Source organism: Aquarana catesbeiana, linkage group LG08 (assembly GCF_042186555.1).
Source record: "Aquarana catesbeiana isolate 2022-GZ linkage group LG08, ASM4218655v1, whole genome shotgun sequence".
Taxonomy (NCBI): Eukaryota; Metazoa; Chordata; class Amphibia; order Anura; family Ranidae; genus Aquarana; species Aquarana catesbeiana.
In genome coordinates, this window is record NC_133331.1 from 42,905,470 (window position 1) to 42,918,419 (window position 12,950).

General features: G+C 40.0%; 1 protein-coding gene across 1 annotated transcript in view; it reads left to right on the top strand.

Annotated features, from left to right (window-relative positions):
* Positions 1-12,950, top strand: part of ADAM12 (ADAM metallopeptidase domain 12) — a 970,627-nt gene that overhangs the window by 731,852 nt on the left and 225,825 nt on the right. The window contains exon 12 of the mRNA XM_073595739.1: positions 3,756-3,933. Within this exon, the coding sequence (XP_073451840.1) occupies positions 3,756-3,933 (178 nt within the window). The remainder of the gene's footprint in view (positions 1-3,755; positions 3,934-12,950) is intronic.

The window sequence follows — 12,950 nt, forward strand, 5'->3', positions numbered from 1 at the left end:
CAAGGACCTCGACTATGGAATGCTCTCCCAACCAACCTCCGCATGGAAAAAAACCACCAGGCCTTCAGGAAAAAAATAAAGACCTTCCTTTTCTAGAAGCTGGCTACAGAGAATACATCTAGCGCCTTGAGGCGATTCAGTTCGCAATTTGTAGCGCTTTACAAATTATTCATTCAATTCAATTCATTCAATTCAATTCATTCATTCAACATGGACACAGACACGCACATGGATTTCTTCAGAATAACAAACCATATGAATCTGCAACAAAGTTTGATAAAATCCTTGCAATGTACATAGATCACCCAGGGGGACTGTTTTTTTTCTCAACTAAAGTGGAGTTATGCTTTAAGTATAATAAATACACCTTTAATTAAAACAAATGTGGCACAAGTTATTTGCACTGAAAATATGTCTGCCAAACATTCTAGTACTGAAACCTTCCCAGCAAAAGCTGACTTCAGAAGCCTAAAAGAATGTGCTGCCTAGCAAGACGGTGTCTCTAACCTGACAGTCTCTCTGACAATATGACAGTCTCTCTTAATAGCAAAGCATTTTCTCTGGTAATGTGGCAGCCCGCCTGTTTAGTATGCTGAGCTCTCTGGCAAGAAATAAGACCCCTGCAGCTATGTAACAAGCTACACCTATTGGCAAACAATGGAAATTTTGAACTGGAATTGGAAAAAAAATTGATTTGTTTTCCATTTTAACCAGAATTATTTTAATTGTCACATCAGAGGCTGGATAATGCATTGTGGCATCTGATTGATAGTTGCAGGTAACCTATATCATATATACAGTATATTTTTTTAATTACTTTTTTCAGTAATCAGCCTCATCCATATCCACCTAACAAGGACATAGATGCACTCATAACAGGTTGTGCAACTATTATGGGTCCAAGCAGCACAAGTGGATCAATACTGCCAGGCAGCTATAATTTATGACAAATCACTTTATTATTGAATGTACCTACCACCCCTCCTGTTAGAATACGGGGAACTTAACAATGACTACATCTCAGTTTATTTTTATTCTTTTAAAACAATACAAGTATCAGTATTGTAAAACTAACTGCCCCACCCCTTCCTGTCCAACTCTATAGTGCATACATTTCTTTTTTTTCCCCCGGCAAAACAATGCTGCTACTTTGACTTCCAAGCCTGCCTGCATGCTATGTGTAGGAGAAAGGCTCTTGGGAGATGTAGTTCTGGGAGCATATGAAAAGAGGCACACCACTTTTGCTCTGAGTGAGGTAACTGAAGAGAAGTGGGACCACCTTATTGCGATAATACTGCAAGATTGTGGTTGCAGGATTGAATGCTTAATTTATCTCTCCTGGTTTAGGCCTTTTAAAGTCTCCCCTGTTCCTCCTCTTCTTTATTGTGTTTACCATTTATTTATCCTTAAGTGTATCCTCACACCCCTATAAAGGTTTTGATGGCAATGAACAATGCCAACACAGCGCCTGCCTTTAACATTTTGATCACAAGACGGCGTTTATTATGTACTGTGCATGTGCAAGTTTTTATTGGTTGAACTAGATGGACTTGTGTCTTTTTTCAACCTGACTAACTACGTAACTATGATGCGATGGTGTCATGACGCACGTGCGTGTCACCGCGGCAGGCATGGTGGCCATTTTAACCACTTAGGTTAAAAATAGAGAAGATCACTGATTGTCCGCCATGTTTGCCATGTGCGTTTTTGAATTGGTTTGGTGCAGTCAGATTTTAATTTATATTACACACTCCCGAGGAAGCTCTTTTATAGGAGTGAAACAGTTTTGTTCTGCATCAGCTTTTTCTTTTGTTTTGGGGACACACTTTTTTTATAGCATGGTGACCTATTACTCCACTATTTCCCCTGATTAGGGGTGGAGTAAATTTGAGAGGTTTCAGTCTTACCTCCTTGGGCTTTCTTGAAAAAAAAAATATTTTAGTTTGGGGGGGGGGGGGGGGGGGACTCTTAGAGGGGAGAAATCTGCTATACATTAACCACCTCAACAGTCCTTATACCCCACTGTTTGTCTGTTGGCGTCTCTCCTTCAGTATTTAAATATGTTTTGGGGCTAACCAATTAGAGGCGTAGATGTCTCAATTATTGCCGCAGTGACTGGTGAGTTCAATTTGAAATTTAAAAGCCAAGAGGTACTCTTATGTGGAGCCCAACCTTTGGTATGTGGGGGATATTGTTTTTTTACCCCAGTATAGGGCTATCACTTTTTTTTGATCTGATGATGTTGTTTTTTTTCTGAACTTCTTTTTCAATGGTGCCACAATTTTGGACAGAAGAGATTTCAACATTTGTTTTCTAACCTCCTAGTCTATATTGCAGACTTATGGCGTGCCAATGGTCCCCATCCTAATAGTATCAAACAACACATACAAGAATCCTACCATTTATTAAAATCCTAATAAATGTTAGGTCATTTTCCTTCCCCGTGGCTTTGCTGCATGGGTATACCACCACCACCCCCTCCCTTTAGAATGTAATCTCTACGAGCAGGGCCCTACTGTACCCTTTGTATTGAACTGTACTGTAATTGTGTTGTCCCCCCTATACATTGTAAAGCGCTGCGTAAACTGTTGGTGCTATATAAATCTCGTATATTAATATAATATACGCAACCCTCATTTTTTGTTTTAAGTATATAGTTCTGGGGCCATGCCTACATCAGTAGAAGCGGAGCTCCTCACAGTTGCACCTAAGGAATTTTACAAATCTAGTGATGCTTCAGGCGATAATAATTTATTTCTCCCTACAAGAACAAGATAAATAAATAATGCTGGGACATGACCTAGAGAGGAAAAGGGAGGTTTGAAGGTAAATGTGGGTAATGCGGGCAAACCGCACTTTTAAGATGAGTGAGATTTCTTTATTGCTATTGCTGGCAGCCCCATCATATGTATTGGTCCTGTCTTACACCATGTTTGCACTGTGTGGATGAGATAAGTTCTTGTATCTTGTATGTCAAACCTGGCGATGATTGAACCCATGCTTCAGTTTCCTTTGTCAGTCCATTTTAAGTTGTTGTAAACCTTATCGCTCTTCTCCCCTGAGTTTGACTTTTTCCAGCACTACGGTCTTATTTACTGACAAACACTGTATCTTGTATTTCTATCAAGCTAATTTCTTCATTAATTAATGATAATTTATCTCGGAGAGTGACTGAAAGTCTCCCAGCCTAGCAGAGCAGTCATCGTAGAAGCAGCTTTTCTGTTCCAGCAGTATTTCATGTACATTTTGCCTCCATGCACTCTAATTGCAGGTGACTACAGTAAGAACTCATTAACGGCTTGCCTTTGACTTGTCATGTGGTTGAGTTATTGCTGCGCTGCCGAGCAGTGATGAATATATAGTCTTTTCGCTGTCTTTGGGGAGAGAACAAGGCCTGCATCTTGCTTGCCAGCTGGTCTGTATCCAGACATAATATAATCATGAGAGAGGCACGCTTTGGCACTGCAATAGCGAAAAATTGTGTTTGTGTAAGGAATAAAATAAAAGCCACACATACCCCTTCAAGGGGAAAAGAGTTGAACGCCTACAGAAAGCCATCGGCGTCCCGTTATGTGATGTCTTCTCTGTCCTGTTCTGCAGAAGCACAAGTGGCCGGGGCAAATCGGTGGTCTGGAGTGAAACGGGCTGCTGGCTTGGGTGATGATTGTAAAAGAAAATGAATAAAGGATATGTTGTTTGCGCACATCTGAATGACGGAGCTTTTTTGCTTTTGTCTTGCCTGTGCTCCTTTGCAGATACCCTTTCCCCACAGTGTTCAGCAGCTGCAGCAAGAAGGACTTGGACAGCAGCCTGGAAAAGGGAGTGGGCATGTGTCTCTACAACATGCCTGAAGTTACAGAATCGTTTGGAGAACAGAAGTGTGGAAATGGATACGTTGAAGAAGGAGAACAGTGTGATTGCGGAGAACCAGAAGTAAGCGAGTAGAACAAGCTGTGTATAAATTGGCCGCATTGTACTGGACAACACACTTTATCAGGTCTATTCTGTTAAAGCAGAACTAAAGGCAAAACTTTTTTTTTTTTTTTTTCATTTTGGATAGCATAAGGGAGAGTTAAAAATCATGACAGTTCTTTTTTTTTTTTTTTACCATCTGTGGCCCATTGGGGAGACTTCCCTTCACCTCCTGCCTCATAGCCAAAACAGGAAGTGAGGGTATTCCTGGTTGTCGCCAAAACCAGTGTCCTCACTAGAAGTTTCCCCCTCTATTCCTATTCTAGTGACAACACAGTTCTTTCAGTTTCACTCTTGATGATCATCATAAAACAGGACAATTATAGAGGGTGACTCTCCCTAATGGGGTCACAGAAAGCAATAAAAACCTGACAGGCGGTCTAATCTCTCTCCACTCTGTCCAAAACGAAAAATAACATTTTTGACTTTAGTTATACTTTATATAAGTGTGCAAAGTGCACTAACCTAAAGCAGCCTATCACAGCTTTACTTATCTGACATGGCTTTAATATAATAACAAAAAAAGTGGTGGTGTGCCTGTCCATTATCCAGAACAGGCGGTCAGCAGCATTCATTGGCCTAAATAAACAGTTTATAGCACAGAACTACAGAAGTCACAGTACTTTAAAGTGTATGTTTGGCAAACTACAATTAGAAATATTCCGTATATTTCCATACCTCCCACCTGTCCCTAATTTCGAGGGACTGTCCCTGATTTGGAACAAAGTCCCGCAGTCCCTATTTCCTCCTCTATTGTCCCTCATTTTGGTCTAATCTATAGAATTGTATATAAAGTGCACCTTTTATCTTTCAAAAAAATGTTTCCCAGTGCTAAATTTTTCATCCAATTTCTAAATTGCTGCATTTATAAATGCCAAAAGCCAGGCTAAAGGAATAGTAGTGGTAATAAAATTTAAAAATAAATAAAAAAGCACTTGTGCGTTTAATCTTTTTTTTTATATACAATTCACCTTTAGGGGGGCATGGCAGGGGGTGTTTCTTATGCCTACATACTCTGTGCTGCCTCTCTGATGCCCTCCTTGCCCGGTCCGTGGGTTTTGGTGTGCAGCCGTCTCTTGGCAGGTTTGCTGTTGTGCCATGTTCTTTTCATTTGGTTATGATAGATTTGATGGTGCTCCTAGGGATCATCAAAGATTTGGATATTTTTTCATAACCTAACCCTCTAACCCTGACTTGTACTTCTCAACAACATTGTCCCTTACTTGTTTGGAGAGTTCCTTGGTCTTCATGGCAGTGTTTGGTTAGTGGTGCCTCTTGCTTAGGTGTTGCAGCCTCTGGGACCTTTCAAAAAGGTGTGTATATGTAATGACAGATCATGTGACACTTAGATTGCACACAGGTGGACATCAGTTCACTAATTATGTGACTTCTGAAGGTAATTGGTTGCACCAGAACTTTTTATGGGCTTCTTAACAAAGGGGGTGAATACATACGCACATGCCAAGTATCATTTTTTTTCTGAAAAATAGTTTTATGTAAATATATTTGTTCTAATTTTACTTCATCAACTGAGACTATTGTGTTCTGATCCATCGCATATAATTATAATTATAATCATACTTTTGCAAGGCACTGTATAAAAATGGCATGAAACATGATGAAACAAAGGCATTCTGACACACTCTTAAAATCTTGTCTTTCAAGGCCCTGGTCTATATTGCAAACACTTCAAGGCCTACATTTTATGCATTATAAATGCCCTTGCCTTGTCTAAGCTGTTTATTTACATTATAAGTGAAGCTAGGTTGTGCAATGCAACTTTTCTGTTAGTGCCATCATTTTCACTGATACAAAGACTTATGTTACGTTCGGTTTTGTTTTCGTGAGTGGGAGAATGTACAAGGTTTCACTGAAAAGTTCTTAGAAAACTTCTGCAATAGATCAAATCTTTTTTTTTTTTTTTTTGCCAAATGATTATTTCCAGCAAAAGATTGTTAGAGTGATTAGATTTTATGGTTGATTGTTTGACATGTATGGCCTGGATTAGGGCCCATTGACATCAGTGCATTTCCGTAACGCAGGGTAAATTTGCACATTTTACCATGACACACAGGGTAACATGAAACAGTGATTGGCATTCATTTTTAATTAAGCCACAAGCAGCCAGTGGGGTTGATTTACTAAAGGCAAGTGCAGTTGCTCCAGGGCTTGGAAAACAAGGTAAAACGTCACTTTGCAAAGAATACCCAATCACATGCAAGGAAACAAAAAACACAGCATTTTTGTTTGTACACGATTGGATGATGGAACCCAGCAGAGCTTCCCCTCAGATCTAGAGCAAATGCACCTAACCACTATATACTGTGGCAGGGAGGCCGCTCTGCGCCAGATCACGTACCCTGAGGCTTCCCGGGTCTGGGGAGTGCACCACCTGCGACCCGCTCCCGCTGTGAATTATACCCAGGGGCGGGTACCGCAGACTCGATATCCACCGGTACCTGCCGATTACACAGGCAAAACGACACTCTGCCCATGTAAACACGGCAGATTGTTGTTCTGTCAGAAAGGAAGGTATTGATCCTGTGTTTCTGCAAAGCAGGAACATGGATCTTTGCCTTCCCCTAGTCAAAGCACCTCCCCCACAGTGAGTAAGCACAACCTGGGGCACAGAGTTAACGCTTTGATCGGCCCTGATGTTAACCCCTTCCCAGCCAGTGTCCATACAATGCATATTTTTTAACACTGTATTAGTGTCACTGGTCTCCAAAAAGTGTCACAAGTGTCAGGTGTCGGATTTGGCAGCTGCAATGGGACAGTCCTGCTATAAGTCGCTGATTTGCTAGTAAAAAAAATACTAATAATAATATCCCATTGTTTGTAGACGCTATAACTTTTGCGCAAACCAATCAATATAAACTTTTTTTTTTCAAAAATATGTAGCAGAATACATATTGGCCTAAATTTATGTAGAAATTTGATTTTTTTTTTTTTCAGTTTTTTTGTTGCGTTTGTTTTATAGCAGAAAGTAAAAAATATTGCTTTTCTTTTCAAAATTGTCGGCCTTTTTTGTTTAAAGCGCCAAAAATAAAAACCACAGAGGTGATCAAGTACAGCCAAAAGAAAGCTCTATTTGTGGGGGAAAAAAAAGAACATCAATTTTATTTGGTATAGCATCGCACGACTGCGCAATTGTCAGTTAAAGTAATGCAGTGCGTATCGCAAAAAATGGCCTGGTCATGAAGGGGGGTAAACCTTCTGGAGGTCAAGTGGTTAAAGTGCATTTGCAGCGCTCTTAAAAGTGCACCGTTTATTTGCCTTTAGTAAATCGACCTCAATGTGTTTCAGGGTTTCTAGGGGGTCCCTTTTCATCAGGTAACACCCACTTTTCCATAAAGGCAATTTTTACATTTTTTGCAGACTTGGTAAAACTGTCCTCTTAACTAAAATAATTACCTCAAAGCCTCAAACAATTGTATATTTTCTGAAACCAGAAAAGGCCTATAGAATAAAACATTAAAAAAAGTTGCATTTTTTTAATGTTGCACAATAATTGTGCAACCATAGATCAAATGCATATTTTCGGGAAAAAATACACCAAAATAAATTTTAGTGCACACAAAAAATATAATAGCCAGTTTGGTAAAATATAAAAGATGGGGTTGCATTGAGTAAATGGATAGCGAACATGGCCAGCCCTAAAGTTTTGGGAGTCTGTGAAATGGCAAAAAGCTTCAGTATTCAAATTGTTCATAGGTATCATTTTAAAAGCCTTTACAGGTGATCAGTTTAGAGTCCATGATGGTCCTAAAATGATTGCTCTCAATTGAATGTTTGCAGTGATTCTTCACTTGGGGTGCAATTATGGTTAGTCACACTTGTGTGTCCTAATCACATATTTTCATTTGGGTGTGTGTGCAGGGTGATGCTTTTAAATGTTTTTTTTTTTTTTTCTATTTTATTCTAATTACATTTTTTTACATATTTTTTTCATATAACTTAAAGGGCTAGTTTACACTTGCTTCAAAACATGGCTTTGGACACGCTTTGTTAAAGCTCTTTGATCGCCAGTCAAAGCTCCTATCACTAAATACAATGGTTAGCTTACAGTCGTGTTTACACCTTGCTTTTGCTTGGTGCTTCAATGAGGCTTCGGTGGGGCTTTGTGTCAGAAACCATGAAATCAGACCGAGACAGAAGTACAGTTAAATCACACTTGTTTAATAATAAAAGTAAATAGAACAAACGTAGTCAAAACACAGCCAGAGTACCGGAACAGATAGTCAGACAAGCCAAATGTCAGGGAGCCGGAGATGAGCGTAGTAAAACAGCAAGCAGGATCTGGAGCCAGAAGGGATGTCAGCCAAGCAAGTCTTTAAACAGGAGTGCAGGAGAGCGTCCCTGTGATGTTGACTAAGGCAAAGGCAGAGATCCTCTGGGCTGGACGGCTTAAGTAGGCAGGACTGACAAGCAGGATATCATCAACAGTACCCGTGAAGAGATAGGAGCTGGCAATTAGCTGACAGCTGAGTGGCCAGCTCAGAGAAGGAAGGGCTGAGCCCAGCCCTGACACTTTGGTGGAGCTTTGATGGGGCTTCGGTGAGGCTTTGTGGGGCTTCGATAAAGCTTCAGTGGGGCTTTAAGCGAGCTTTGCCATAGACTCTATGGAGGCTTTGAAGACGCTTTGAAGCCCCACTGAAGCTACATGGGGTATAATTTGAAGCGAAGCCAAAGCAAAGCAAAGCAAAAGCAAGGTGTAAACAGGACTGTAAGCTAACTATTTAATTTAGTGACGGGAGCTTTGACTGGCGTTCAGAGAGCTTTTAACTAAGCGTGTCCGAAGCCTTGTTGAAGCCAAAGCAAGTGTAAATGAGCCCTAAGTGACACCAAACAATATCCATATTCTCCAAAAAGAATCCTTACACATCCATTCACATACCCAATGACCCTGCAATCTTTTCAGTTTTACGTTAAATCGTTTCCTACTGTGTTTTTCTGCCTCCTTGTAATGTCCCATGTGAGCTCCTGAACCTCTTTCTCCCCTTCACATCCTGTTTGAAAGTAGCAGTGCAAGTTAGTTGCGGTCATGTGCACTGCTACTGTATATGGACTCTTCAAATCAAATGGAACATAGTCCCGAATCCATCTCCAGGAGTGAACAAGAGAGGGTAGCTACATTCATAGGACTATGGATATTGAACATAGCCATCCTCTAACAGTCAGTCAAATCACAGCAGAAAAATAAAAGATTTTGGAGATTTTGAGGTGTGTGAGAGCAATAGAAGATACCTTTTTTAAGGTAAGAATACATATTCGAAAATGTAAAATCAGAATGTAGTTTCACTTTAAGGCTCTGTTCATACCTGGGCCTTTTTAGAGGAGGTGCATTAAAAAAAAAAAAAAAAAAAAAACCTGTTTGATGCTCTTTCATAAAAACGCATGGCGTTCAATGGTAACACACCTAAAACGCATATAAAACGCTGTGAATCTGCACTTAATGTTATTCTAAAGTGTGTCAACAAGCCCCCTATGTGATAACATGGGCAGGGATCAGGTTTTCTTTATAGAGACATCAGGGGTATGATGGACCTTTAATGTCTCTCCGTCCGTTTACTGCAGCTAATCAAGCACAGATTGTGTGGTAAGTAAATATAGCGATCGCATGCGAGTGATTGACCCTGGAAGAAGACTGCCTGCATCCAGGGCTGAATGCTCACTTCATGATCGATTACATGTGAGTGGCCATGATTAGGTGCAGGAGGCGGTAGCCTTTCATTGTTTTCAATGGGGCTGCCTCCCACAGCTGATCTCCAGGAACCCCCACTGGGATTCTCACGTGTAATCAGAATCGGGTGCATTTGTGTGAATGCACCCCAAAAGTGATATGGCACCTCTACAGCTGCTAAAAAAAAATAAATCAATGGCAAGCCTTTTTTTTTAAAAACACGTTGAGTACCAGGACATTTAAAAACATACCTTGATAGGCAAGTGGTTAAGCTGGTATGCACCTGGACAGGAAATTGAAATCCTAAAATAGGGTTTGAATTGTGGATTCAAATCCTCCTCCAGTCCTGAATCCTTCTTTGAATCTGAAAATCAAACCTAATTCTAGTATATCAATTCCCTTTCCAGAATCCCACCAATTTAATACTTTTAAGCCCTGAAGAAGGAAGTCATAGAAACCCCCGAATTGTGTGGGATGTTTCAACCGTTTCTTTGACTAATGAACTTTATCTAGATGGGTGACACCTATCTAATAGGTTCCACAAATGTTGAGAATGTTTACTAAACTTGTGCACAACGGGAAATTTCATCTAGTTTCGGTTCGTTGTCATTCGTAAACTACATAATTTAGTTCTGTTATATTCGTTATGTTACGTTAATTTGTTTTAGGATAATTTGTTATTATTCGTAGGGTGTCGATTTTGGTTATACTGAATCTTGAATCATGTCGAATTCATTCGTTATATCCGCTATAATTTCTTTCATATTGGATAAATTCGATATTTATGTATGTATATTGATTCGTGATAATGATTCGTAGTTTGGAAAGTCGTTTGTTTATTGAATCTATTAACACACACAATGACAATATCTCTTCTCCTCTGCTCAAATACAATACAACAGCCTTCTCACTCAGTTCTCAGGAATGCACTTTGCCAGTAATCCAACCTCCAGCACAAAATTATTATCAGCTGATTGGACTTTGAGTTGACCTTTTGTTTAATTAGATCTTTAACGAATTACTCAATCATGTCGAATTCATTCGTTATATCCTCTATACTTTCTTTCGTATTAGTTGAAATTCGTTATTTTTTTATTCGGATGCAAATTTCATCCGAATTACGATTCGTTACGAAACGCATTGCACATGTCTAATGTTTACCCCCAAAGAGCCAATTCAGGGCCCATTGAACAGAGCTGCCATAAATTAATCTAGATTTGAATATTCCCCAAGACCAGGTTACATTGACCAATTGCTCATCTTTCTGTTCATTTCAAATGGCATGTCAAGGCACCCAGGCATTGTTTGGTAACACACTTGCATTTTATCATACCACATTGCACAATTGTGAAATATCTGTGTGATGTGCAGTGTTAAAAAAATTGTCGCAAGTCAAATTTTTATGTGCTTTTTGGTGTTTTGGTAGCCCATTCAGAATTAGGTTACCATAACATAACACACTACTACTATGTTATCTGCAAAGCACTGATGTAAAGGGACCTTATTTTAAATTCTCTTTCCTCAACTGAGTGTTCCTAAGTGGGGTATAAAAGTGTTATGATAAGGATCACAGCAAAAGCCTAGTACATACGGGCCGAATGGCAGGTGGCATCGGCCAGTTCAATAGAAACATTTGGCCCGTGTGTATGGCATCTGGGCCGGCTTCTCTCAGAGGCTTGACCAAAAAAAAGTGCCGATCGGCATCCAGTCAGCGCTGGCTGGAGTGTTCTGGGGGGGGGTACCCCCCTAACAGAACACAATAGCTCAGCAGGGGAGATAGCGGTACTAACATCAAATCATTAGTGCAGCGGCTTCTCCTGAGCGCTTCAGTCTTTTCTTTTTTTCATTCAGCCTGCTGGGTTGAATGAAAAAAAAACTCAGTGTGTTCCAGGCTTAAGTGGATCTTTTGCCTCTCGTTATAACTGATAAGTTATAGCACCAGTATGGCTTCTAATACAGAGTTCTCTCTTTTTTTTTCTCTTATGCATCCCTGCAGAATGTGAAAGGTAAGGAGATTCTAATTGGCTGGCTCCCAGTCTTCTAATGTAAATGTTAACAAGCACTTAAGATTATAAAATGACCTTGTGTAAAAAAATAATTCTGTGCAACAGTTTTTAAAATTAAAGTAGAAGTCCACCCTAATGCCCCGTACCCGATTGGACTTTTCGACAACAAATGTTGGATGTGAGCTTGTTGTCGGCTCGTCGTACATCTTGTACGTCACCGCGTTCTTGACGTTCGGAATTTCCGACAACATTTGTGTGACCGTGTGTATGCAAGACAAGTTTGAGCCAACATCCTTCGGTTTTATTGTCGGAATGTCTGATCGTGTTTACGTGGCATTACACTAAAATCTCTAAATCTACAGGCATCGACGAGTTAAGACTAACCTATCTAACCCGGTAAAGAAAAATTCGCTATACATACCTTTTTTTGAAGCCGCTCTGGTCCAGTCTCCAGCAGCGGAAGCTCTGCAGAGGGGACAGACGACAACGGCTTGGAAATGAATGGGAAGTGATATCGCCCATACCGTTGCTATGGGGCTTCCGTTGTCGGCTGCCTCCTCTGTACCCACCTACAAAGTGAAGCCTTCGCTGACAGCTCAGCGTGGGACCAGACCGGAGCGGCTTCAGAAAAGGTATGTATAGCAATTTCTTCTTTACAGAGTTAGATAGGTTAGTCTTAGATCGTGGATGCCAGCAAATTTAGAGATTTTAGTGTTAGGGTGGATTTCTACTTTAAGCTGCAAGCAAAAAAAGTGATAAACCTTCACCCCAAAATGAATGCAAACGTATGCTAAACAATCATAAACCCAATTCAAATGACATACAATGGATCAAATAAATGCAACGTGAATCACTGTGCAAAAATACAGCAAATAATAAAAGTATACATAAATAGTGCTAGTCCATGACAAAGTCCACGTATAAAGATGTGTCCAGTGAGAAGTGTGCAGTAGCAGAAAAACCTTCACCTTTGTTCCCCTCTGGGGCACATTCTCACCTTATGTATATAACCCACACAACCAAGATCATATTTCTCCTTTGTATAAATCACCTCCCAGGCTGCTAGTAGAAGCCAAGATTTGTTTATAGCCAACTAGATCATGAACAGCAGGTCCCCCACATAATCAATCTAGCAAAAGCAGGGCGCTCAGGTAGTTTGGGAGTTTACCAATGCTCAAGGAAGATAGAGAACAGTGTTCATTGTAAAAAAAAAAATGTATTGGTAAAAGCAAATATGAATTTCACTGACATTAAAGAAAGGAAAAAAAACACATGTAATACTTTCAAAA